Consider the following 26,177-nt stretch of genomic DNA (forward strand, 5'->3'; position numbering starts at 1 on the left):
GTTATTTCAACATTCATGTAGACAACTCATTCAAAATTCTACACTCAGTTTTTCGTAGACATTCATCTCCAGTGGCTTTCTCTCTCACACAATCTCACTCACTTACTCTCTCACCTTGGACACTGTTAGTATCCAGAACTTCTCCTCCTCTCAAATCAATCATTATGATATATTATTTTCTCACTACAACCTCCTATCCTTTTAGCTTGTTTGCTCAAGGTAATAATGAGGTCAAAGAACAAATTTACTATAATTAACCTCTTTTCTCCAAAACCATCTTCCCCTTCTCTTTCTCATCCACCTTTAATAGACTTAGAATCTATGACCTACCTATCTTTTTAACCACTCTCTTATCAATATTCTAAACTCAGCTTCCCTTTATACTTTATCATACTTATCTTGTAAAACCTCAATCCTATATGAATCTAACTTTTTTTATATATAATTGCAGCCAAGCAGTGGAAACACTACTGGAAAAAGCACAACTATTACATAGATGAATAATATTAAAATTTAGAGTCATCATCAGTAAAACTGCAGATAAAAGATCAATATACAAAAATCAATTGTATTTCTAGGTATTTGCAGAAGTCAATCTGAAAAATAATTTTTAAAATCCCATCTATAATAGTATCAAAAAGAATAAAATATTTAGGAATAAATTTAACAAAATAAGTGTAAGAGTTGTCCACTGAAAACCATAAAACATCATTGAAAAAAATTAAAGAAAACCTAAATAAATGGAAAGATATCCCACGTTTATGGATTGGAAGACTTAGAGATATCAATACTCCTCAAGTTCATCCTCAGATTCAACACAATCCCTATCAAAATCCCAGATGGCTTCTTTGCAGAAATTGGCCAGCTTACCCTAAATTCATAAAAAATTCAAAGAACTGAGGAGCCTAGGTAAAATGGCATATATGACAGAGGCTTTGTTTTTTCCCGCTTGCGACTTCATCAAAGTTGTTGACAGAAACAAAGAGCGAACAGCAAGCAGAGTCACCTGGGATCAGATGAACAGAAGCCCTACAACTAGAGAGAAAAATAAGAAATCGCCCTGCAACAGTAGAAGGTAGGAGCGGGTGAAGACATGAGGTTGCCAGGTCCTGAGCGGCAGAGTGGGACATAGGCTAAGGCAGCTGCATCTGGCAACTGCAGGCAGTCCTCTTAAAGGGGCCGTGTCCATAACCAGACTTCGCAGCGACAGACTCACTCGCTGGGTTGGCTGCTCGGGGGGCACCAGGGACTTACAGGGAGACACTGAGTTGTTGGAGCGAGGGCAGGAGATGAGGCTTTCTCCCAGGCAGAAGTGCTCACAGTATCCATCATTCCTCTTTTGAGCTTTCCCTTCTCCCAGTCTGCAGAGGCAGCACCACCATAGCTGAGATGTCCTCAAACTGGATAACAGAGGTAGCTTCTCCCAGAGGGTTCTCTCATACTTTGCCTCCCCCAAATAGCAGCCATACCCAAGCCACATCCAGTTGTATCCTTGGCAAGTCCATTGCTCCTTGCTGAGCAGCTCCAAGCCCCACACTGGTAGCAGCTGGCTTTGGGTTCTGGTATGGCCTCTTGAGGCAACTATAAGTACAGCATGTGTGGATTGCTTTATGAATCTTAAAAGATGGCCCCGAAGGGGCACAGGTTGGGGCTTAAACTGCAACTGAACCCCTCTCGGGATTGTGCCACTTGACACCTACTACACAAAGCCACACTAATAATACCAGGAGACTTAGGAACTTTGCTTAGTACATAGAAGCAGACACAGAAAGGCAGCCAAAATGGGGAGACAAAGAAACAGAAACCATATGAAAGAACAGAACAGAGATCTGGGAAAAATGGAGTCAAGCAATCTAACAGATGCGGAATTCAAAACACTGGTTATAAAGATGCTTAATGAACTTAGGGGAAGAGTAGATGAACTCAGTGAGAACTTTAACAAAAAGATAAAAACATAAAAATGGTAATGGAAATTATAAAAGGGAACTAGTTAGAAATGAAGAACACATTATCTGAGATGGAGTGTATATCAGAGAGAATCAAGAGTGAATGAAGAAGAGGATCAAACCATCAATATAGAGAATGGGGAAGCCAAGGACATCCAATCCGAATGAGAAGAAAAAAGAAGCCAAGACTATAATAATTTAAGGAGCCTATGGGACAGAATTAAATGTGAAAACATCCATGTTATAGGGGTACCTGAAGGAGAAGAAGGAGAACAAGAAGTTGAAAACCTACCTGAAGAAATGATGGACAACTTCCCAAATCTGATGAAAGAAATAGGCATACATTCCCAAGAAGCTAAGAGAGTCCCAAGAAAGAGGAACCCAAAGAGGCCCACATAATTGTTAAAGACACATAATCGTTAAAATGCCAAAGGTTAAATACAAAGAGAGAATCTTAAAGCAGCAAAAGAAAAGCAGTTAGTTACCTATATGAGAGCATCCATAAGACTGGCAGCTGATTTCTCAAAAGAAACTTTGCAGGACAGAAGGGCTTGGCACAAAATAGTCCATGTGATGAAAACCCAGGATCGACAACCAAGAATACTTGATCCAGTAAAGCTATCATTTAGAGTTGAAGGACAGATAAAGAGCTCCCCAGACAAAAATAAGCTAAAGGAATTTATCACCACCAAGCCAGTATTACAGGAAATGTTGGAGGGACTTCTTTAAGAAGAAAAGTCATGTATCAAAAACATGAATAAAGAATGGTAATAACTACATACCTATCAACAAGTACTTCAAATGGGAAAGAATTAAGTGCTCCAATGAAAAGATAGGGTGGCTGAATGGATAAGAAAGTAAGATCCTTACATATGTTGCCTACAAGAGACTCACTTCAGATTAAAAGACACACATAGACTAAACGGAAAGGGATGGAAATATATTGCTTCCATGGACCTAGAGGATATTGTGCTGAATGAAGTAAATCAGAGAAAGACAAATATCACATGACAAATGTGGAATCTAAAGAACTAAACAACAAAAATGGAAACAAACTCATAGATACAGAGACTATTTTGAGGGCTACTAGATAAGAGGAATTTGGCGGGGGGACGGTGAAAAAGGGCAAAGGAATTAAGAAGTACAAATGAATAGTTACACAATAGACATAGAGATATAAGTGTTGCATAAGGAAAATAGATAACAATGTTGTAATAAATATGTAAGGGGGATAAAAGGTACTAGATTTAGTAAGGTGATTACTTTGTGAATTATATAGATCTCTAATCACTATGCTGTAAACTGAAACTAATATATTATTGTATGCCAACTATAACTGAAAAAAAACCTCATTGAATTGTACAATGTAAACATGAGCAACTAATTGTCTATTATATTTCAATAAAGCTGGAAAAAAAGAAAAAAATCAAATAATTCAATTAAAAAATTGTGAACACACATTAGTATCAGAGAATAAGAATTGATTGGTGTCAGAAACCGCCCAGATCTTGCATTCACGGTCAATTGATTGCCAATAAGGGTGCAATGACATTCAATGGGGAAAAAATAGTTTTCTCAACAAATGGTGCTTGAACAACTGGATATCTATATGCAAAATAATGAAGTTGGACTCTTACCTTGCACTATATAAAAATAATTAACTCAAAACGGATCGTACACCTAAATATGAGCTAAAATTATAAAACTCTTAGAGGAAAATACAGGAGTAAGTTTTCACAACCTTGAATTATGCAATTGTTTCTCAGATATGACACTAAAAACTCAACAACAAAAAAATTTAGATAAATTGGGCTTCATCAAAATTAAAAATTTTATACTGCTAAGGACATCATCAAAAAAGTGAAAAACATATAAACAACGAGAGAAAATATTTGTAAATCACATTGCTGATAAGGGACTTTTATCTAGAATACATGAAGAACTCTTAAAACACAATAATAAAAAGATAAATAACCCAATTAAAAAACAAGCAAAGGATCTGCATAGACATTACTCCAAAGAAGATATACAAAGAGCCAATAATCACATAAAAATGACTAATGCCCAACATCATTAGTCATTAGGGAAATGCAAATCAAAACCACAATAATGTGACAACATGAATGAACCCAGAGGGTATTATGCTATGTGAAATAAGCCAGAGAAATACAAGTACAATATGATCTCACTTATATGTGGAATCTAAAGAACAAAACAAATGAACAAACAAAACAGAAACAGACTCATAGATACAGAGAACAAACTGATGGTTGACAGATGGGAGGGGATTTGGGATTCTGGGTGAAAAGGGTGAAGGGATTGAGAAGTACAAATTGGTGTTAAATAAAAGTCATGCAGATACAAAGTACAGCATAGAGAATATAGTCAATAATATTGTAATAACTATATGTAGTGCCAAGTAGGTACTAGACTAATCAGGAGGATCACTTCATAAATTATATAAATGTCTAACCACTACGCTCTATATCTGAAACTAAAATGAAGTAATATTGAATGTCAACTGTAATTTAAAATTTTTAAAAAAATTTTTAAAGAAATAATGACCAGTTTTCTTACTGGAAAAAAAAGACACACAGTGAGATACTTCACATCCACTAGGACAGCTATAGTAAAAAAGACAGAGGTTAGTAAGGATGTGGAGAAATTGCTAATGGAATTGTAAAGTAATACAGTTACTTTAGAAAACAATTTGGCAGTTTCTCAAAAAAATTTATAAATATAGTGTTACCTTATGATTCAGCAATTCCACTTCTAAGTATAAGTACAAAAGAATTAAAACATATATTCATACAAAAACTTGTACATGAATGTTCGTAGCAACATTATTCATAATAGCCAAAATCTGTAAACAACCCAAATGATCATCAACTGATAGATGGATAAATGATTGTGGTGTACTCATTCAATGGAATATTATTTGGCCACAAAAAGGAATAAAGTAATGATACATGACATAAAATAGAGAAATCTTAAAAATGTTATGCCAAGTGAAAGAAGCCAGACACAAAAAGCCAGATATTTTATGACTGTACTTATATGAAATACCTAGAATAAGTAAATTGATAGAAACAGAAAACAGGTTAGTGGTTGTGGGGGCTAGGATGTGAAGAGAGAGTAATGGGGAGTAACTGTTAATGAGTACAGGGTGTCTTTTGGGGAAATAAACATGTTTTAAAATTAGATAGTAGTGATGGTTGCACAACTCTGAATATTCTAAAAATCATGACTTCTATACTTCAAAAGAATAAATTTTATAAGTGAATTATATCTTAATAAAGCTGTTACAAAAAAATTCATAGACACCAACCTTAACTGGACCCTTTATAGTGTCCAACAATACTACCATTATTCTAATTAAATTGCTTTCCCATTCTCCATAACTTTTTCCATTCTTCTCATACTTCCTCAATACCCCTACTTTTTCCCTCAAACTCCATAGATTACCTCACTTCTTATGTAATAGAGAAAATAAAAACTATCAACTAAATCTCTTCTGAATCCTAAACACATATATCCAATTGCCTATTTGGACAATTTATAAGTACCTAAAATCAACATGTCTAAATCCGTACTCATCACTTTCCTCCAAATCTGTTCTTTCTTACAGTTTTCTATTTCAAGAAAGGGCACTACTATCTTTCATCATTCTGGCTCAAGCTGGAAACCTATAAGTCGGGTCTCATATCCAATAATCATTTAAGTCCTGTGAGATTCTATCTTCTAATTTTAGTATATGTGCTGCTGAAGTGAGCACTGAACTATACGCTTTAAATAGGTGAATTACACGGTATGTGAATTATATCTTAAAACTGTTACTCAAAGTGGCCTTTCACAATGTATTCTAGCTCCCTTCTAATTCATCATACTGGACTGTGGTTCAGTGGGGCTAAAGTACAACCCAGGAATCCAAATTTTTAACAAGCACTCCAGGTGATTCTGATGCAGTGGATCCATGGGCCACGGTTTAAGGGTCACCGCCTTAAGGAAAAGTACAAAATGTTTATTATCATTTTCAAGATTCTGAATGACTTGGCCCCTCCATACCTAACCTCTTACCATTCTCTCTTACTTTAAACTAAGGAAATTTTCTAAGAATAGGCCAACCTCTATGCTACCTTAGGAATTTGCACATACATATTCCTTCTGCCTGGAACACTCTCCTTCATTTGCACTTAGTTTTACTCTTTTCCTCCTTAAAGTTACGTTTCAGTACCATCTCTTCAGGAAAGCCTTACCTGAGAGTCCAGAACAGATTAAGTTTCCATATTATACGGTCTAACAGCTGTTCTCACAGGATGGTGGAGATTCTTTCAGGGAGTTCATAAGATCAAAATTTTCATAATACTACTAAGGCATTATTTGTCTTTTTCTCTCTGATTCTCTCACTAGTTTATATGGAGTTTTCTAGAGGCTCTAAGTCATGTGATATCACAACAGACTGAATGCAAAAGCAAATATGAAAATCCAAATATCTTCTATTAAGCTAGAAATTAAAAATATTTACAAAAACATAAAACAATGCCACTCTTCTCATTAAATTATTTTGTTTTAGAAAATAATTTTTAATATAAATACATTGTTTATATGGGCAAATAGTACATTCTTTGTTACCCGAAAATAAATTAGTAAATAAATATTTTTCAATTTTTTAGTTTTAATTTCTAATATGGTTAAATATCAACATTTAAATATTTTTTAAAAACCATAGAAACAAAAGCTTTTTGGGAAAATCCTCAATAATTTTTAAGTGTAAAAGAGTTCTGTCAAGAAAAAGTTTGAGAACCTCTCCTCTAACCATCTACTTCATCAAAAATAATTGTTGTACTGTTAATTACAGTTATTTACTATCAGTATTTCTGCTAGTAAATTTTAAGCTCTCTGAAGATAAGAACCTACTACTAGAATCTCAAAGTTAATAGAATGTCTGGTACATAGCAGACTCTATTTGTAGTTGATGTTTTTCTCATTCAAATTCTACCATATTTTATACTTTTGGACATACACATAAATATTCAACTTTATTACTGAATGTTATTTATTTAATTAATTACCTTTTCTGGAAGACTGATGGGCTCTCTCCTTTATCTTCTGAAAAATTAACTAATTTTGTATCATCTGCAATATTTTTCTCAGGTGCTATCTCAGTGCCAATGTGATTTTTTAATTTCTGAGAACCATATGTCAGCTTGCCAGAAACATGTGATAAGTCATTGTTACCTGCCCCTCCTAAATTGAGAACATCTTCTTCATACTTCTTAGAGGGGAAGGCAAACTGAAATTTTTGTGTTGGTGAAATATGATTTGTGTTTTCATTAGTTAGCTTTAAATTCGATGTCAACATTTTTTGCCTCTTTTCCAGACCTACGAAATGAAATATATTAATTACTAAATGTTCTCCATGAAAACAAATTTTTGAAATGATAATGGAAAAATTTAATTAAAATTTTCAAGAGTTTACTAGGTAAATATAAAAGCCAAAAGAAAAGTATTAGTGCAATAACAAGATAACCTGTAATAACATATATGGTTTTGAAATATAGCTGACTGTTCCTCTTATGGTATAATATATTACTGAAGGGCCCTCGGAAATTAAGAATTATTGAAATTAAAATTTAAATTTATATAAAACCTACATTATAAAATAAGTGTAATTCCTGATCCACAGAAATAACCATAATTGGAATATTTAAGTATCTTATGTACTACAAATGATATAATTATATAATTATGACAATTTCTAAATTTATATAAACAATTTACACACAGAAAGACAATGACCAATCATAAAAAATGTTACTGAATATGATTCAGTATTAAAATACATGATACGATGCTTTTTGTAATATTGCCTCTAAAATGAAGATAAATGTTTTTGTCAGTGTGACAAAATGTTTAAATTTTTTTAATAGAGACTTTATAAACTTCCTCGAAGGTTTAAGAGGAGTATGGAGGCCTTATTAGGGCTTAAATTTGCTTTACTATCTCTATATATACACAATGGTATATATACTATATATTCTATGTATTATTTGGTACATACAAGAACATATATATTTGCATTTATAAAATGTTATAAAGCTTAATAAAATGTACATGCATGAACCTACCACCCAATTTAAAAATCAAAAATTTTATATTACATTAGATCACGTATATTGCTTGAATGTGCTTATTTTTAGCTTTATAAAATGATGTCGAATTATATATAATCTTCTGCATCTTCTTTTTTTCCTCTCAATATATTTCAGAAATCAAGTTTCTTAAACCAGAGGATCTTCCCTTTAGTAAAGGGCAAAGCAAAAACTAAATAGCAGTGATAGTTTTAATGGTAAGAGGAAACAATAGAACAGGTATATGATACAGTGTATTGCGTGCATATAATATGCATATGTATGTATAGAGAAGGAAAATGTTTTAGATTTTAAGATTTGGTAAGCACTATTTTGAATAAGAGAAGTCTCTAACTTTCATTTTATTCCATTAAAATAAAGGAATTAATTTTTTAATGTTTTACTAGATTTTTTTATATTGACATGAGCTGTATGGGTTTGGCTTCACAATAAATATGTGATAATTTACCTAACAGTTTATGATTTTCTATTTCTTCTTCTAATGCTTGAGTAGCTGGAATTTCTGAAATCAATGGAGCAGGTGGGAGATACCAATCCAATGATTTTTCATAGTCTGGAGAGCTATATAAAATATAAAAATGTGAATATATACATTAATAAAGCTATAACATCACAAGCTATGTATTAATTAATTAAATATCACTTAATTACAGACTCTTAGAAAATCATCCTATAAACTAACTTTCTGCGATAACTTTGATTTATCCCTATACAGCAGTGTTCTAGATCTTTTGCTCCTTGTGTTTCATAGGATTGATACTGCTGTGAAATATGCTACCTAAGTAATGGCTATAAATGCATCTCCTTTTCTCCAATTCAAATGTTTGTGACAGGAATCTTAAATATGCTCCAATATAAAAAAGATAAAAATAGTAAATCATTCTGAAACTTTAGCATCTTCATTATTACAAGTGACAAATTACTTTTGACATACCTCATAACTAATCATGGGTCATCAGCATAAATGACACCATTATTGGTATTTCAGAGTATTCCTAAAACATTATCATAAGTTAATGTCCTAACCCAAATATTCTTGGTCCAGAACTATCTAAGAACCACAGAAAACCCAAGAAACCAGTTGAAACTGACAATCACTTTGTAAGCCTACAGTAATTGATGAGATTTTCACCACCTTCTTGGCATTGTTAACTAACTACCTTTCCTTAGGATCTTTCAGCTGTGATCTTATTAATATATAATGCTTTAATATTTTCTTTCCAATCAAAGTTGACTTGTCTTTCATTAGAACAAAAAGATAAGTATTAGGTGACAGTAAATAAAGTTAAGAAGAGCACCATATATACTGACTATGCCAAGTCCCAAGGATGTTATGATTTATTTCTTATCTCTTCATTTAAGATTTCAAACTCTTGTAAATAAGAGCTACTCCTGCTATATTTTCCAAATCAAAAATCTACATCACATTATCTGACATTATCTGACAGATTATCTGACAAAAGGCCAAAGCAACTGAAATTTACGACTATGTAGGAGGGTCCTCGAGGTCATCCCAGGGTCAATGATTCCCTAGGACTTAGCATATAGTTTTATTCATGACTATGGCACTCAGGAAAAACCAGACATGAGCTTCGAAGGTCCTCTCCCAGTAGGTATCCTTAATTCCCCCAGCAACAAGGTGTGACAGCATACGGGAAATGTTGCCAATGAGTGTTTTTGTTAATGCCCAGAGTTTTTATCAGGAGCTAATCACATGGGCATCCCCTCTCTGGCACATACCTTAAATTCCACATTCTCAGAAGAAAAGCAGATGTTCAACATAAACCATATTATTTGTATGGACAGCTTATGCACAGTGAGCCACTCTTACCAGATAATGATGAGAAATTTCCTAAAATCTAAGTTGGCAGACTCCAGTGTAAGGCCAACCTTGTAAGCAGACCTTTTCAAGACAGCAGTTTAGGCCTGATATATTAACTCTTTTCTGCACAGACTATTCCAGAAAATCCAAGATATAAGTTAACAAGATACAAAAAAACACATCTAGCTCTACTGTTCAGCCTCCCCATAAAGTAAAATCTTCCTTATGATTTCCCTGTTTTCCAGAGGTGCCATCATTTTCCCAGTCACCAAGAATCCAAACTATAGTATAATTTTTTACCCAGTATATCCAGATACCTACCAGGCCTTATTGCATCTTATAGTTTCTTGAATTTATCATATTTCCAGTCACTATTCTAATCAAGGCTTTAATCAACTTATGTCTGGTTGAAAACAATACTGTTTTAACTGCCCTCACTGCCTCCAGGGTTTCTCTAATATATTTTACACACCTCTCACATTAATTTAGAATTGTTTTCATCATATTATTCCATTCAAAACCCTTCAGTGGTATCTAAATAATGCTAAACTTCTGAGTGGCCCAAGGCCACCTTAGTTGTAACTCTCCTACATGTACCTTATAGTCCAAACCAAAGTGAACTACTTGTATATCAAATAGATAATAATTCTGTCCCTCCTCATCTTCGTTCAAAAATATGTCCTTTACTAGGCTTGCGCCTGTACCTGACCCTACTACCATATCTACCTATAGAAGTTCAACTGTTTTATTCACTCATTAATCCATTCAACAATTATTTACTGAGGACTATGTGCCAGGCACTGTTGTATGTACTAGCGCTTACACTCATTCAAAATTCAGCTCAAATCCTGCCTTCATGAAATCTTCCATGTTCCCTAAGATTTTTTTCTTCCTTCCTTCTTAAGTACTAATTTAACCTATGTTTATCATAATCTTTTTTGTATTGTGCGTGTCTGTGTGAATGTCTATAGATATAAAATAGCAAGATGACAGATGATAGATACATACATACATACACACACACATACATACATACATACACACATACATACATACATACATACATACATACTATATATATGCTACCCCCTCTAGATTGTAAACACTTAAAGGTTTTGTTTTTATCTCCATTTAAACTGATAGTACAGAGTACAGTGCTTTGTATAATTAAGAATATTATATAATAAATATTTGCTGATTCAATTCTACGGCTTTAAACACATATATAGTCATGTCCAAGATCCTAATTCTGGTCTTTACCCTCCACCATAATCTATCCTTAGCTTACTTTTCTAATGTTATTCCCACTGTCTCTCTTTTACGAATTTTCTATCCCAAGAGACTTCTCTATATCATCTCCTAAAAGTACTGTGAATTGTCCCATCTCTATTCTTTTTTTCTTGCTGTGACACTCTACCTTCAAATGCCCACTTCCTCTCTGTATAGAATTATCAAATTCTTCAAAGCCTCCTGAAGTCTTCCCCTACTACCGTAAAGCATGATCTAACTAACTTGGCTCAAGTCTCCTTCCAAATGTAAAATTTTATTGTATGAATATAGCATTTGCTTTGCACTCTTTTTGACTCCGTATTTATTGTTAGAAGAGCAAACCTACATGCCAATTTGCCCAGGCCAGTCCTGATTAACACCTGTTGTCCCAGTTGGATGCAACTCTTTCACTCTCAAAAGTGTTCTAGTCTGGATGATGGATTACATGGTCACATTATTTTTTAATGAACTTTCCATATTTGTTTTTCATCTCCTCAAGTAGATTTTAAGTTTTTGAAGTAAAAGTCTGTTTCAATCTTTTTATATCCCTTCACCATTCAACCAATACTTGAACTAATGTTTGAATGAATACAAGAATAAAGCAATAAATAATAAAATTTGCTTAATGCTTCATTTAAAAAAGATAATATTATAGAACAAATACACAGAAAACTTAGAATTCAGAGAAATACACGTGTGAAAATCCATAGACGTCAGTACTTAAAGGACTACATATTCTCCATTCTTATTTCCTTTGGTGCCACATCTTTATTTCTGCTCCTACTTCCTGCTTGTGCTGAATTTACCTATTACTCTTAACCTTTGGAATATTGCCTTTTCTGTTTCCAAAAGGTGTCATCAGTACTCCTGTCCTGAGCTCTAACCATCACTTCTTTACCTTAGCCAAAAATTATTTGAAAAGAAATGCAAATAAATGCAAGCCAAATAGATTAGAATCTAGTCTATTTTTAAAATTACAACATGTAAAATGTTAAACTTTAGTTATTACTCCCTTATATTTGAATTTCATGTTTACCAAACATACACCTGAAATATCATTCTATCTATCACTCATTTTTATTTGTATATTTACCAGAGAAAATTAAAACTCTTTAAAAATAAAAAATCAGTAAAGCAATATACTATGTTATCATTCTTTAAGGAAGACTTACTTTTCAGCTTCATCTGTTTTTTCGAAAAACAAATTATCCAAAGAAAACAAGGAGTCATTTGATTTCAGCATCTTAAAAATTAATTGGACTTTGTCATAAACCTAAAAATAAGGAAAAAGCAGTTTATATTTTATTTATGAAGATGTAAAATAATATTTTTGGATACACAAACTATAATCATGTTTTCCAGAATAACCACATACTACCTTGCCTGCTGTATCTTTCACAATTTCCTCCAAAGCGCCTCAATATTCAAATACATTATTCTGTATTCTCCACTCAATTCATGTATATTCACAGTTGTAACCCTCTCTTCATACTGCATCAAAGCTTAGAATGTGTTTTCTCCCATTCTTCACCCAGCAAATCTACCAGTCCTTTCTCGTACAGCTCAAATGTCATTTCTCCTTCAAAGGCTTCTTGTCCTCTTCCAGAAGCCAAGACAGAAGTAATCACTCCTTTTGGGCTTTTATATTACTGATTAATACCATTGTTTTCAGTTAGGGTAGTACATTTTATTGTGAATGTGTATCTCTCTAATAACACACTATGTAAATATGCAGGGACTTGCTTCGAAATAAAGGGGGAAAGGTAGAGGGATATTGATGAAACAAGATTGCGAATGAGTTGATAATTGCTAAAGCTATGTAATAGGTATGAAGTTCGTTATTAAGTTCTGTATATGTTTATGTATGCTGGAATTTTTCCAAAATAAAAAACCTTACAAGTTTAACATATATATGTTTGTTTACATTCACATTGCATAACACATACAAATGTTTATGTTCTTTTTTAAAAAGTTAATCTTTACATTCAGAGATGTTATCTACAGGATAAAAACATTCAGCATTGGCTACATAGGAATATAGTAAAAATCTAAGGTGTGACAAAGCGTCAAATTTGAGAGGAGACAGTAGAACCATTTTTATAGACACATATTTTGCTTCCTTCACATTGCAATTTTTCTCTCTACACATGAACGCTACATCCCAATTTTTTAATAAATTCTGAAACATAATAGAAAATTCTATGTAACAAAACATGAATCAGATGCACAAATCATAAAACATAAATCACAATTCTATTTATTCTGTGATAGTTAATACATTGTAAATCTTAGGATAGAAACTAAAATCAAACACTACATGAGCGCCACCTCGCGGAGCCATCCATTTTACTAAATCAGATTATGTCCCTCCAATTTTGAGTTTTCCCTGATGTGGGGATGATACGTGTGGGAGTAGGTAGGGAGGAAGGAATGTTTCCACATGCAACCCTGACAAAAAGCTACGAAGAGGGCCAAATTTGTGTATACCTTATGTTGTGGGGTCTTTTATTGTCTTAGTTGAGTTTTCCCCCCCTTCCACCTGTTTAACTTAATTGTTCTCTTCATTTTTCTCAATGTATTAATCACTTAGTCACGAACAAAAAGAAACAGTAAAATATAAACAAATTAGCATGGTTCTACAAATGTCTAAAACAATTTGACTATATGAACAATAGAAGCCTAGGGTAAGAGGGCGGGAGGCAGAAGGGAGTCACTCAGAAATATACTGAGGATATTTTTAAGTAAACAATTTCAGTACTTGAAAACAATTACCTGATAATTTCCATCAACTCTGAAATTTAAAAATTTACTCCCCAAACCTTTAATGTTGTTTTAAAATGTGATTTTTTTTCTAGTTCAGTAGTCATGTAATCAAATCAGGAAGGTTCCAAAAAGCCATAACTTTGGCATTTTCATTATGTAAATAAGTTATTTTTTAAACACATAGGTCCTACAAGGGACCTTGCCACATTTCTATATGAATTTGTGATTGTAGGAGATGCTAGATTTCGAATTAATTAAATTTTAGGTTTATAGCCAGATTTCCTAAATTTCCCTGTTAGATTACTTTTTCTTTTTTTTTTTTTTACAAAGTTTTAGTTTCAGCATATGATATAAAATTATATTTCAAAAAATGATTTATTTTTAAGTCTATGCTTCTGCTCTAATCACTCTTAAAATACTCAAAATGCATCTGTGACTACATAATTTGTTGTCCGCTGAGATGACCTTCACCTTATCTAATTATCTTAGTGACAATTTCGTATTTTCTTACATTCTGTAATTTTTACTGTATGAAATGTTCAGATCTATCACTCCTTACAATTTTTACTCCGAAATATACTCCTTATTTCAAGAGTTCAGAAGCCCCGCTTTAAATATTGATCTACCAGAAATCGGTAGTGGGTGAAGAAGCTGAGACCAACAATCACCGGAAAAACCAACCACCACAAATGACTGCAAAGAATTTCACAAAGTAAGAGAAATAAACAGGGGAACAAATTACCCGGAGTCTCTGAGACTCGGCCAGGGAGACTTTACAGTTGGGGCCCCTGATCCCCACCATCTCCCCTGGGTTACCCACGGTGGCAGCAAGCTCCAGCTGGGAACCGAATCAGGGCCTGAAGCAAAAATATCCCTACGGGTTTTCCGAGGACACTCGCGGCCGCAAGGCAGGGAAGCTTCGGGGCAGGCTGTATGATCCAACACCCCAGCGCCCCCGCCGGCCACCCCGCCCACAGGACCGCGGTTCCCGCCGCCGTCAAAGTGGCTACGATACACGCTCCGGTCCCACCAGCTCAAGACCGAAACGCACCTGGCAATAAACACTGGGGGCTCCCGGACCAGCCCAACAAAACGCAGACCTTTGAGGGGCCGCCTGCCTGCCCGCCCGCCGGCCCCACGCGAGCGGGAGCTTGAGGCCTCGCCGGCTTCTGACTGGAACGCGCTGAGGCGGCGCGCGGCCAGGAGCAGCCGGCTGTCTGACAACTCAGTGCCGGTTGCTGCCCGCTCGACAGCCGGCTTCGAGGGTCAACCACCGCCTGAGCGGCCACTCGTCCCCACGTCCTCGCCTCTGCCTCCCCGCAGGGACCCAAGTCTCCAGTCCCTATGTCTCCGTGAGATGTCTAGGCCCAAATTACCACCGGCTCCCACGGGACATCCGGGACACCGGGCTCCTAGGTCTCGCTCTCCCGCGGGAGTTCAGAGGGCACGGGTTCACCGATTCCTCCAAGGACCCCCAGCCTGGCTAAGGGGAGCTGCAAATAGTGGGTTGTCAGGATCCCCAACCTCTCCCTTTCCACTGCTCCTTTTTTTATCCTGAAGTTTATAATGAGTCTTTAGCCTGTTCTCATTAATAACGTTTTTAATCCTGGTAACCTCTATCCTACTTTTCCCTCTCTACAAATAAACCTATTCTAGATACCTCATATAAGTGGAATCACACAATATTTGTCCTTTAATGTCTGGCTAATTTCATTTAGCATGTTTTTAAAGTTCATCCATGTTGGAGCATGTATCAGAATTTTATTCCTTTTTAAGGTGGATTATTTCATTGTATATACATTTTGTGTATCCATTTGTCTGTGGCCAGAGATTAGTGTGTCCAATCTTTTGGCTATTGTGAATGATGCTGCTATAAACGTTGATGTACAAATACCTCCTGGAGTCCTTGCTTTTAATTCTGTAGGTATATACCTACATACCTGAGTGGAATTGCTGGATCAGACGATAATTCTAAATTTAATCTGAAAAACCACCAAACTGTTTTCCATACCTATTGTATGACTTTATATTCTCACTAATGGAGCAGGAGGGTTCCAATTTCTCCACATCCTTGTCAACACTTATTATCTTCCATTTTTTACAAATTGTAGCCACCCTAGTAGATGCGAAGTGGTATCACGTTGTGGTTTTGATTTGAGTATCTTTTGACTGAAGGGAATTTACAGTGATGTTGAGCATCTTCATGTGTTTAATGGCCATTTGCATATCTTCTTTAGAGAAATGTCTGTTCGAGTCCTTTGCCAATTTTTTCGTGTTGTTTATCTTTTTATTATTGAATGGTAGGAGGGTTTTTTTTTAATAATATCCTGGATATTAATCCCATTATCACATATATGATTTGCAAATGTTTTCTCCCATTCAGTAGGTTGCCTTTTTGCTTTCTTGATAGTATCCTTTGTGCACAAAAGTTCTTAATTTTAATTAAGTCTAGTTTTTCCATTTTTTCTTTTGTCACCTGTGCTTTTGGTGTCGTATCCATGAAGTCATTGCCAAATCCAATATCATGAAGATTCTCTCTAATGTTTTATTCTAAAAGTTTTACAGTTTTAGCTCTTAAGATTAGGTTTTTGATTTATTTGGGGCATTTCATGGACCAACAAGGTATATTATTTCAAATAAAAGGTGTGTGTGTGTGGATATATATTTCCCAGAAAGACCGGAAGAACTTGGAAGACAAATAATAGATATTCACAACACAGGAACAAGATAAATTTCTGCTACTACAACTGATGCCATGGGTTCTGGCTCATAACTTCAACATAATCGAAATTTTCTCTACTCTGTATCCTCCACCCTTTTAAAATTCTGATCTGGAGAAGTTGATATTGAAAAATTAGTGCTGATGACTCTAGAGAAGCAGAAGCTAAGAAATATTGAGGTTTTAGGACTATTTTTCTCTGGGTAACAGCCAGAAATGGATTGTGCTATCGTTGACAGACTTGGGGAAAATAAAGGTAAAATCAATACTGAAAATTGTAGAATTAATGACTGAGAAAAGGAAAGAAAAGAAAAAAAGAGAAATCTAGTCTGATATGATGAGATTCTTGGGAGTAAAGGAAAATTTTGAAAGTTATGCCCAATTCTGCGTAGGAGACTCCAATGTTATCTATGCATTTAGTAGATACTTAAATACCAAAAGGATGAATGAATGAAAATCAAAGGATAATTTTTTTAGGGAAAAAAAGTCTCTAAGTAACCAACAAAATAAAAGACACAATGGATTAGAAAGTAATTTCTTGAGTTCCAGCTACTACAGAGTATATTTAATGGTGATGCAGAAGAGACTTGTACATATAGTTTAGGAGATCTGTTTGTTTTTCAGGCAGAAATTGACTACTTCGGTCAAAATGAATTTAAAATATCTTTTGTGCTGCAAAGCCAAGAATGTTGATTCTAATGGGACTGCCAGTAGGGTGCTCCAATTAGGCCTAGAACCAGAGCATCCCATAGCCACAGCTAGCCCGAGTGTATTATTACAAAGAGTAAAAGAATCAGTTAATAAAGATTCAATATTCAATGGCTGTTTTTCTGTAATTATATAAGTAGAGTCTGAAGTATGATAACACAAATACTAAAGTAAGAAGCGAACATCCAAGAGCAGAAACTTTGGGACAAAGAGCAGTATTTCACACTGAAATAGAATGATTTCTTGATTAAAAATTAATACCACAAAGAGAAAATGGAGACTGGTCACCAGTGTATATTCTCTATGGTAGTTGTATTTAGATTTATGTAACAAATTGTAGACACTTCTTACAGAGTATAGTAGGTTTAGTCATTCTCACCAAATTCTTCTGCCATTATTATAAAGTCCCTGTGTAAATAGAAACTAACACATTTCTTTAGGTGGTTAGTATATGAATACTTGACCTACTGCAATCAAGATTTGACATACAGAACCTTATATAATCTTATATAAGACTATCTGATAAAATATGGGATACATTATATTTACCAAAAAACATTCAAAGGAACTTTTTAAAGCCACTGACAGACATTTTTAAAGATATTTAAATGTCAGGAATTAGAATATAACACAGATTTTAAGAAAAGGCATTCTCGGTTTTGTTTTTTAACTACAGACAAGAAAATAATTGGCAAGATCTTGTAGTAACATGATCAAAGTTTAATATAGTTTATATGTTATTTATAAATAAGACAGTGTCTAGAGGTGGTATAATTTTGTAGTTAATTAAGAGATTAGCAATGTTACAAGTAACCAGTTAAGATACTGGACAGATTGAAGTATGGACAGAATAATAGAAATAATAAATACCATGAAGAAACAGGTACAATACATCTGTCTAGAATCTTCCAGGAAGGGGAAGGGAGTGGTGAGAGATGTTATGGCAACTGACAAATTATTATTCATTTGTGATATATGTTGAGTTAGGTAGGGTGCTTTTAAGCATGGGTTATCTCATATTTAAATATGTCAAATCATTGAGAAAGGACAGTACATATAATAGCACATATTTTAACATTTTTCTTGGTCTTAGAACATAGCTGGGAGTTCTACATCCATGTCTGCCCAGAGTCTGAAGCCACCACTGAAAGAAACAGACATGTTAGTTTTCTCACAGCAGCTGCCAACATTAATTACCACCAGAGAAGGTAAGGAGCTAAATCTCAAGATGTTCTCTAGAAATTGTGGCTGTTCATGGCTCCTGTCAGGCCTGGAAACATGAGATAGCTTTCTGGAAGAAAAGTGGGCATGTTGAGTGAGCATTCCCAGTGCTGAGGTCAGTGTTCCCATCACCCCCCATGCTAGGCATCCTAAGAAAAACTCATTAGGATCCTATGCAGCAGACTCAGCAAGAAGCAACAAGAGAAGCCGCTGGGACCAGGCTGTGGAGGAGAGGCAGCTAAGCAATGCTCACAGACCATTCCCAGGGCCTGGCCTCGCGAAGCCTCCTAAAGTGAAAAGTCCTGCCTTGGGAGAGATCTGCTGGCCTCAGTACACATTGCCCAGGCAGAGGCGGTGATATGGGCAGCAGAACTGCCACCATTGTTACAGTGGCAGCCCTAAAGTTGGAGCTATGAAAAAAGCCAGAAAAGTAAGTCTGGAATGTGAAAAGCATATACTATTTACGGTGGTTAATAGAACTGATTGCTAAAGCCAGTAGAGTTGATAAAGCCCCTTCGTCCAGTTGTTTATTGGGAAATAGGAGGGAGGGTCAGGAGGAGGGAGCCAGAGAAGATAGAACTCCAACAATTAGGGGGCATGGTTTCAGAGTAATAATTTGTTTTGCTGTCTTTAGTGGGGAAAATTATCTGCATCTACCTTGCTTTGATTAACTCAGATTAGTGGCCTATGAAACACCAGCGTCACGACAAACTGTATGTAGCACTCTATAGTTTACAAACATTTGTAAACATTAAATGGATGAAAATCAGAAGTTGTACAAATAGTGTTTGTGCCTGTCTGAGTGAGGGGGTGAGAGTGTAGATGTGTGAGTTATGAGGAAGGTAGGAGAATAGAGTGGGACTCTAGAGAAATGGATGGAGAATAAAATATATATTTAAGTGGAAGGAATTTTGTTCTTCCACTAGTAAAGTTTGGGTTAAAGCAAGAACAGGTGAAAGCATTCTGGTCAGGAATATACTCCAAAAAGTGAAGACTGTGGACTTAATAAAATACATAGAGATCAAGAGAGGAATAAAAACACTAAAAGCCTAGGAAACAACAAGTAAGAGAGTGATTAATATGAAAGTGAAACAAGTTAATGTGTATTGCTAGAACTTTTTCAGATGACTGTGGAACAGAAGAACTGTCAAATTATAAGCTGTTGTTGAACCTCAGGAATTTTATTCACCTATTTTATGTGTTTCTTAATTAACATAACACTTAAAGCATGTTATCCTAAAGGGGAAAAAATACAGTATTAACTCTAAAAAGTCCTGCCAAACCCCACAGCCTGTGTTTACACTTTCTCTTCCACACACATGTGAAAGAATGGGTGAATGACCAGTAAGAAACTTCTTTTTCCAGTAGGATGCTTTGTATCACAAATCATTTGGGGGAAGTTTTGACTAAAATTATTTTGTAAGCTATGATCTATAATATGAAGAATTAGAATTTTTTTTTTTTCTGGAGAAAGTACCACTCACACGATTTAGTTGAAATTTTCCTTAAGTCAGGACATATCCTAGAAATTAGTATTTGATTTCTAATACAGTAATTTTGCTGGGATTGCCCTGTACCTGGTCTCTGGCTCTTTCTAAAAACCATGCTATTTCTCTTGAACAGCAATTGTCACCGATATTTTTGTTGTTACCTTTTTGTTTAAATGTTGCAATTAGAAAAAGTATATTTTAAAATCTTGGGCTTTGAATAAATTCCCATTTTATTTGCAACATCTGCTGTTACCCGGAGTGGACTTAAAGTATAAAGATATATCTTTCCTTACACTTCACTCCCAAGTGGCCTCTTTCCCAACATATTCATATATACAAATCACATAAAAATATATATAGCAAAGCATATTTTAAACAGCTCTGAAAATTTTTAATTTTTTACTTCTCCCAACCTAACATGTGACCTGCCATATGTTTTGAATTTTTCCACTCATAGAGATTACATAGCCAGTCACAAACCTCCATGATCTAAAGTGCATGACTGAAAAATCTCTAACATCAGAATAGAAAAATGTATACCCCCCCCAAACACACATCTGATTAAAAAAACAAAACAACTACAAAAAAACTAAACAATTCTTTTCAAGTAACAAAATGTTGGCTTTTTTAGCCTTAGTTATTTGTAAGCGGAATATCTCAGTTATTTATATTTCTTTTTTTCCCCCCTCTTTAATTCCCTCCCACACCCCACTTATTCAACATCCATAGGATGTTGCTGTTTCCCCTTAAGAACTGGATCTCTAAAGGCGGGGCGTCTCCTCCCACACGCTTGCAGTGTGCTCCCAGGGCCTGACACGCACCCGGGGCCTGGCGCACCCAGGGTATTGTCCACGGCTCCACCTGGGGCACAAACCCAGGCCTTCTGCATATAAAGCAGACGTGCTAACCACAACACTATGGAGCCACCCTTATTATTTATATTTCTTAATTGATAAATTTCTCAGAGATTTCTTACCTGTGCTTTAATTTCTGAATGCTAAAAATGAATAAAATCTTAGGCCCAATAAATAGTTCCAGCTCCCTCATTATACTGAAAATCTATAGTGAGTGATTTGCTTAAGAACAAAAAGCTAGTCATTCACTGGCAGAGCCAGAGGACTCAAATTTCCCTGCTCTTTCTAGAAACCATACTAACTCCATTGGACGAGACTTGATAGATAATACATAACATATTGCATTCAGTTTTGGATGACTTGTTTTATAAGAAATGCTGACAAACAAAAAATGTTCAAAGGTGGGAGAACAGCAAGCTTAAGAGCCTATGACCTAAAGAATAAGGCTATCTAAAAAAAAAAAGAAGCAGAGGACAAGGAGTTTGTGAGAGGTAGTATATAATATGGAGAAGAAAAGACTAAGAATATGGTGGCACTTTTCAAATATTTAAGGGACTCTTTTAGTGGAACAAGTAATTTATTCATGCTTTTATGAGCATAATTTCAGAAGGCAGAATCAGGACCACAAAATTAGGGTTATTATTGACTGAGAAATAGATTTCAGCTATGAAGAACAATATGAAAAAGGCCTTCCGATTTTTCTTATCAAATGTATCGATAAATAACTATGCACAATAAGCTGGATCCATTTACCATACACAATTCAATGAGTTATCACAGTCATATGCATCAGCAAAATCACCATCTTTAAGAAAATACAGAACATTTCTGGCATCCCCAAGATTCTTTCTTCCCTTTGCAATCAATCCCTTCCTCTGCCCTTGGCCACAGGCAACTACTGCTCTGCTTTTTATCAATATAGAGTAGTTTGCATTTTATATAAATAGAATCACACATTACATACTTTTTTTGTGACTGGTTTCTTTTACTCAGCTTAATAAATTTCAGATTTATCCTTGTTGTTTTGTATATTGGTGTTTTATTCCTTTTATTTGCTGAGTAGTATTCTATTTTATGTATTCACCACTTTCTGTTTATCTATTCAATGGCTGGTGAACATTGCAGTTGTTTACAATTTTAAATTGTTGTGAACAAAGCTGCTATGAAAATTTGTGTAAAAGTTTTTATGTGGACATGTGTCTTCATTTCTCTTGGGTATATACCTAAGAGTAAAATTAATAAATTGTATGGTAGATGTATGTTTAACTTTTTAAGAAAGTTCCATATTGTTTTCCAAAGTGGTTGTACCATTTTACATCCCCACTAGCAGTATATGAGAGTTCCATCTATATCCTTGCCAACACTTGTTACTGTCAGTCTTTTTCATTTTACCCTTTCTAATGGATGTAACAATATCTTTTTATGGTTTTAATTTGTATTTTCCTGATTACTAATGAAGTCGAGCATCTTTTCATGTATACAAAATAGATATTCTTTATGAGATGTTATTGAGTGGTTAGTCTTATGGTTGAGTTGAAGAAATCTTTATCTATTCTGAATACCAGTCAGTCCTTTGTCAGGTATATGATAGAGAATATTTCTCTCATTTTGTGGTTTGCCTTTTCATTTTATTAATAATGTCTTTCAAAGAAAAACTATTTCATTTTGACAAAGTCCAATTTATAAATTTTCTTTTATGATCATGCCTTTTATGTCTATTTTATTTATAATAGTTTTACAGTTAGCTTTTACCTTTAAGTCTACAATGCATTTGAGTAAATTTTGGGTATTGTGTGAAGTAAGGGTTGATTTTTTGTTGTTGTTGTTCATATGGAATCCAGTTTTTCCTGCAGTGTTTTTCAATTTTTCCTTTCCCCAATAAATGACCTTGAGTGCTTTGCTGAAAAACAATTGATCATATAAGCATGATTCTATTTACGGATTCTCTAATTCCATTAACGTATATATCTATGTTTTTATCTTATATGGATATTTATATTCTAAGTACACCATTATATTTAAAGTACATCTCTGGTAGTTAGCAGATGGTTAGGTCTGCTTTTTAACTCATTCTAATAATCTTTGTTTCTTCATTGGAATGTTTAGTCTGTTTACACTTAACATAATTATTAATATGGTTGTATCTAGGTCTACCATTTTGTTAATATTCTGTTTGTCATCTCAACTTTTTGTTTCTCTCTGCTCCATTTCCTGTCTACTTTCAGATTATTTAAGTATTTTTAGATATTTATTTTAGTTTGTCTTTTAATTTTTTAACTATGCCTTTTGACATTTTTAAGTGATTGCTTTAGGTATTATAATATATATACTCTATGCCACCTGCCTCCACTGTTACTGCATGGGCCTCAGAACAAAGCATCAAAATAAAAAAGGGAGGGGAATTATTCTAGTTATAAAATTAACAAGTTCTGAGGATTTAATGTACAGCATGGTGATGATAGGTAATAATATCATATTATATATTTAAATGTTTCTATGACAGTAGGTTCTACAAAACAAAATCCTGTTGGGATTTTGATTGGCATTGTGTAGAATAAACAGATTAATTTGGAGAGAACTAAAATCTTACAATATTATTATTATCAGATTATTTCCTGTATATTAATTTATTTTTTAAATTTCTTTGTCTTATGAATTGGGATATAAAAGCTACGAAAGCAGGAACTTTATCTGTTTTATTTGCTGCTTCATCCCAGACCCTAGAAGAATACCTGGCACATTGTAGGTTCTCAATAAATAGTTTTTAAAGTGGTTAATATTCTGCTGAGATGTCTTTTTTATCCTCCTCTTCCCATTTTCTTGGTCATTCCAGCTTATTTGTCAGATTTGAAATTATATACCATTTCCTCAGGGGAACCTTTTCTGATCTCCAGACTGAGCCAGGCTCCTCTGTCATCTATCCCCTCTATGACATCCTGTACTTCTTTTTTTTAGCATTTACCTATGTGCTGTTATATTATAATAATAATAATAGTTATTATACAATATTATACAATTATTTGATATCAGTCTCCCATCTAGAATGTAAACTCTGTGAGTACAAGGACCAAGTCTATCTTAATTTCTTACTCACTGCTATACTCCCAGTACCTGGCCTGGTACCATGTACAAGAGGCCTAGACTCCCTCTGCTGTTTTGTATTGCCAACATTTTGTTAACATCCAAAATCTCTCTAGATGTTTCCTGCTGCTTTTATTCCTTGGATTATTCTCTACCAAATTTCCTGGGGTAGAGAGGGGGTCCTTCATGACCCTTATCCCGGACTGGCTGAATCAGAAGACTGTTCTAAATTGGAACTAAGGAGGCTATATTGCTAAGCAACTGCAAGTAACTGATGCAGTGGTGAGTTTGGCACTCACTTCTTCGGATTACATTCATGACATTGTTGCTTTATCTCTTTGCACACCATAATTTTTGTAACACTGCTCTGGGTCCAGTTTCACTCATCATCCCTGCCCATGCTGTATTCTGCTTTTGCTCTCAAGGCTACATTTTCTCTTTGGCCATCTGCCCTCCAAAGACAGCTGGAAGGCCACCCTGACTGCTTAGTTAAGAACCTCATTAATCTTATCTTTATCTTTCTGGTCACACTGACCACCCTGGCTACAGGGGCCACACACTGTCACAGCTCTCTGATCCAACTTCAGAGACAGTGAACAGGAAATACTCAATATTTAGGGAATTTTGAACCAGGAAACCAGAATTTGCTGTCTGTCTGACCTTGAAAATGTCACCTAACTGCTCTTCACCCCAGGTACAATAATACCTACCGTCCTTAGTTCAGAAACATTGTGAGGATGAAATGTCATCATGAATTATGTCAGAACTTTATAAACTGTAAGTGAATGTATAAATATTAATCATAATTAATAAGCTCAACCATCGAACTCTGTGTGATGGGAGAGACGATTTACCCACTGTGATGTTTAATTGGAAAGAATATCCTTCCTGACACTGCTTTGTTCCTTCTAAGAAATAAACCAACTGGCTAACTTGTCTTCTGTGACTTCAAAATGTCCCATACATAGTAGTTATAACTGCACAGTAAAATCTCTGAACATTTTTGAGCCTTTCTATTTTTTTTATTACTTGTCTGTATGGGTTACACAAACTTGCCCTGGTAAAAGTAATATTTTTCAAGTAATGAAAGTAGAAAAGTCTTAGGTTATTCTTTTGAAAAGCCAAAAGTATTAATCTATTGGGAGAAATAATTATTTCTACCTCTTTAATGAACTTTAATGATCCCTCCCCTCTAATCACTAGCTCTCATTTCCTCCCTCTCTTCTTCACCTCTGCTGTCATTGTCTTATTCAAACCTTTCTTATCCTTAATTTCTCCTGACTTGATTAACTGCCTTCATTTGCTTCCTTTCGATTCTTCCTTATGCTGCCATCAGCAAACTATGGCTCGTGGGCCAAAGCCAGCCCACAACACTACAACACAGCCACACTCGTTCTTTATGTATTTTCTGTGGCTGCTTTGGTGCTATAACTGCAGAACTGAGAAGTTTCAAAAGAGACCATATGTCCTGTGTAGTGGGTTGAATGATGGTCCTTCAAAAAGATATGTCCAAATCCCTGGAACCTGTAAATGTTGCCTTTTTCAGAAAAAGAATCTTTGCAGATTTGATTAAATAAAGGATCTTGAGATGAAATCATCCTAGATTATCCAGGTTGTCCCTAAATCCAATGATGTATTGTTATTAGAGACACACAAAGGAGAAGGTGACGTGAGGCTAGAGGCAGACATTGGAGTAATATGGCCACAAGCCAAGGAAGGCAAGGAATGCCTAGAGCCACCAGAAGCTGGAAAACGAGAAAGAGATTCTCTTCCTAGGCCATTGATGGAAACACAGCTCTACTGACATCTTGATTTTGGACCTAAGGTCTCCAGAACTGTGAGAAAATTAATTTCTGATAATTTAATCCACAAAGGTTGTGGTAATATTTTTACAATTATCTTAGGAAATTAATGCAGCATACGATTCTAAAACATTGACTATCTGGCCCTTCAAGACAAAGTTTGCTGACCCTTGCATCAGAGCCATCTTTTCTAAAATACAAATCTAATCATTACAGCAAAAAATCTAAACTTATTAGCATGACATATGAGGAACTTCTTAACTAACCACTGCCTATTTCCCTAGTTACATGTTATCACTTTTCTTCTTTCTTTCCTCCTCCTTTTCTTTTTTTAAATAAATTCTTAATTT

The 26,177-nt window shown here is 34.9% G+C and overlaps 1 protein-coding gene across 1 annotated transcript in view; it reads right to left on the reverse strand.

Annotated features, from left to right (window-relative positions):
• Positions 1–12,432, reverse strand: part of HFM1 (HFM1, ATP dependent DNA helicase homolog) — a 79,277-nt gene extending 66,845 nt beyond the window's left edge. Inside the window, exons 1-3 of the mRNA XM_006919399.2 lie at positions 12,362–12,432; positions 8,547–8,659; positions 7,019–7,328 (exon numbers count right to left, since the gene is read on the reverse strand). Of these exons, the coding sequence (XP_006919461.1) occupies positions 7,019–7,328; positions 8,547–8,659; positions 12,362–12,432 (494 nt within the window). The remainder of the gene's footprint in view (positions 1–7,018; positions 7,329–8,546; positions 8,660–12,361) is intronic.
• Between the last annotated feature and the right edge of the window lie 13,745 nt (positions 12,433–26,177).

Source organism: Pteropus alecto, unplaced genomic scaffold, assembly GCF_000325575.1.
Source record: "Pteropus alecto unplaced genomic scaffold, ASM32557v1 scaffold25, whole genome shotgun sequence".
NCBI lineage: Eukaryota > Metazoa > Chordata > Mammalia > Chiroptera > Pteropodidae > Pteropus > Pteropus alecto.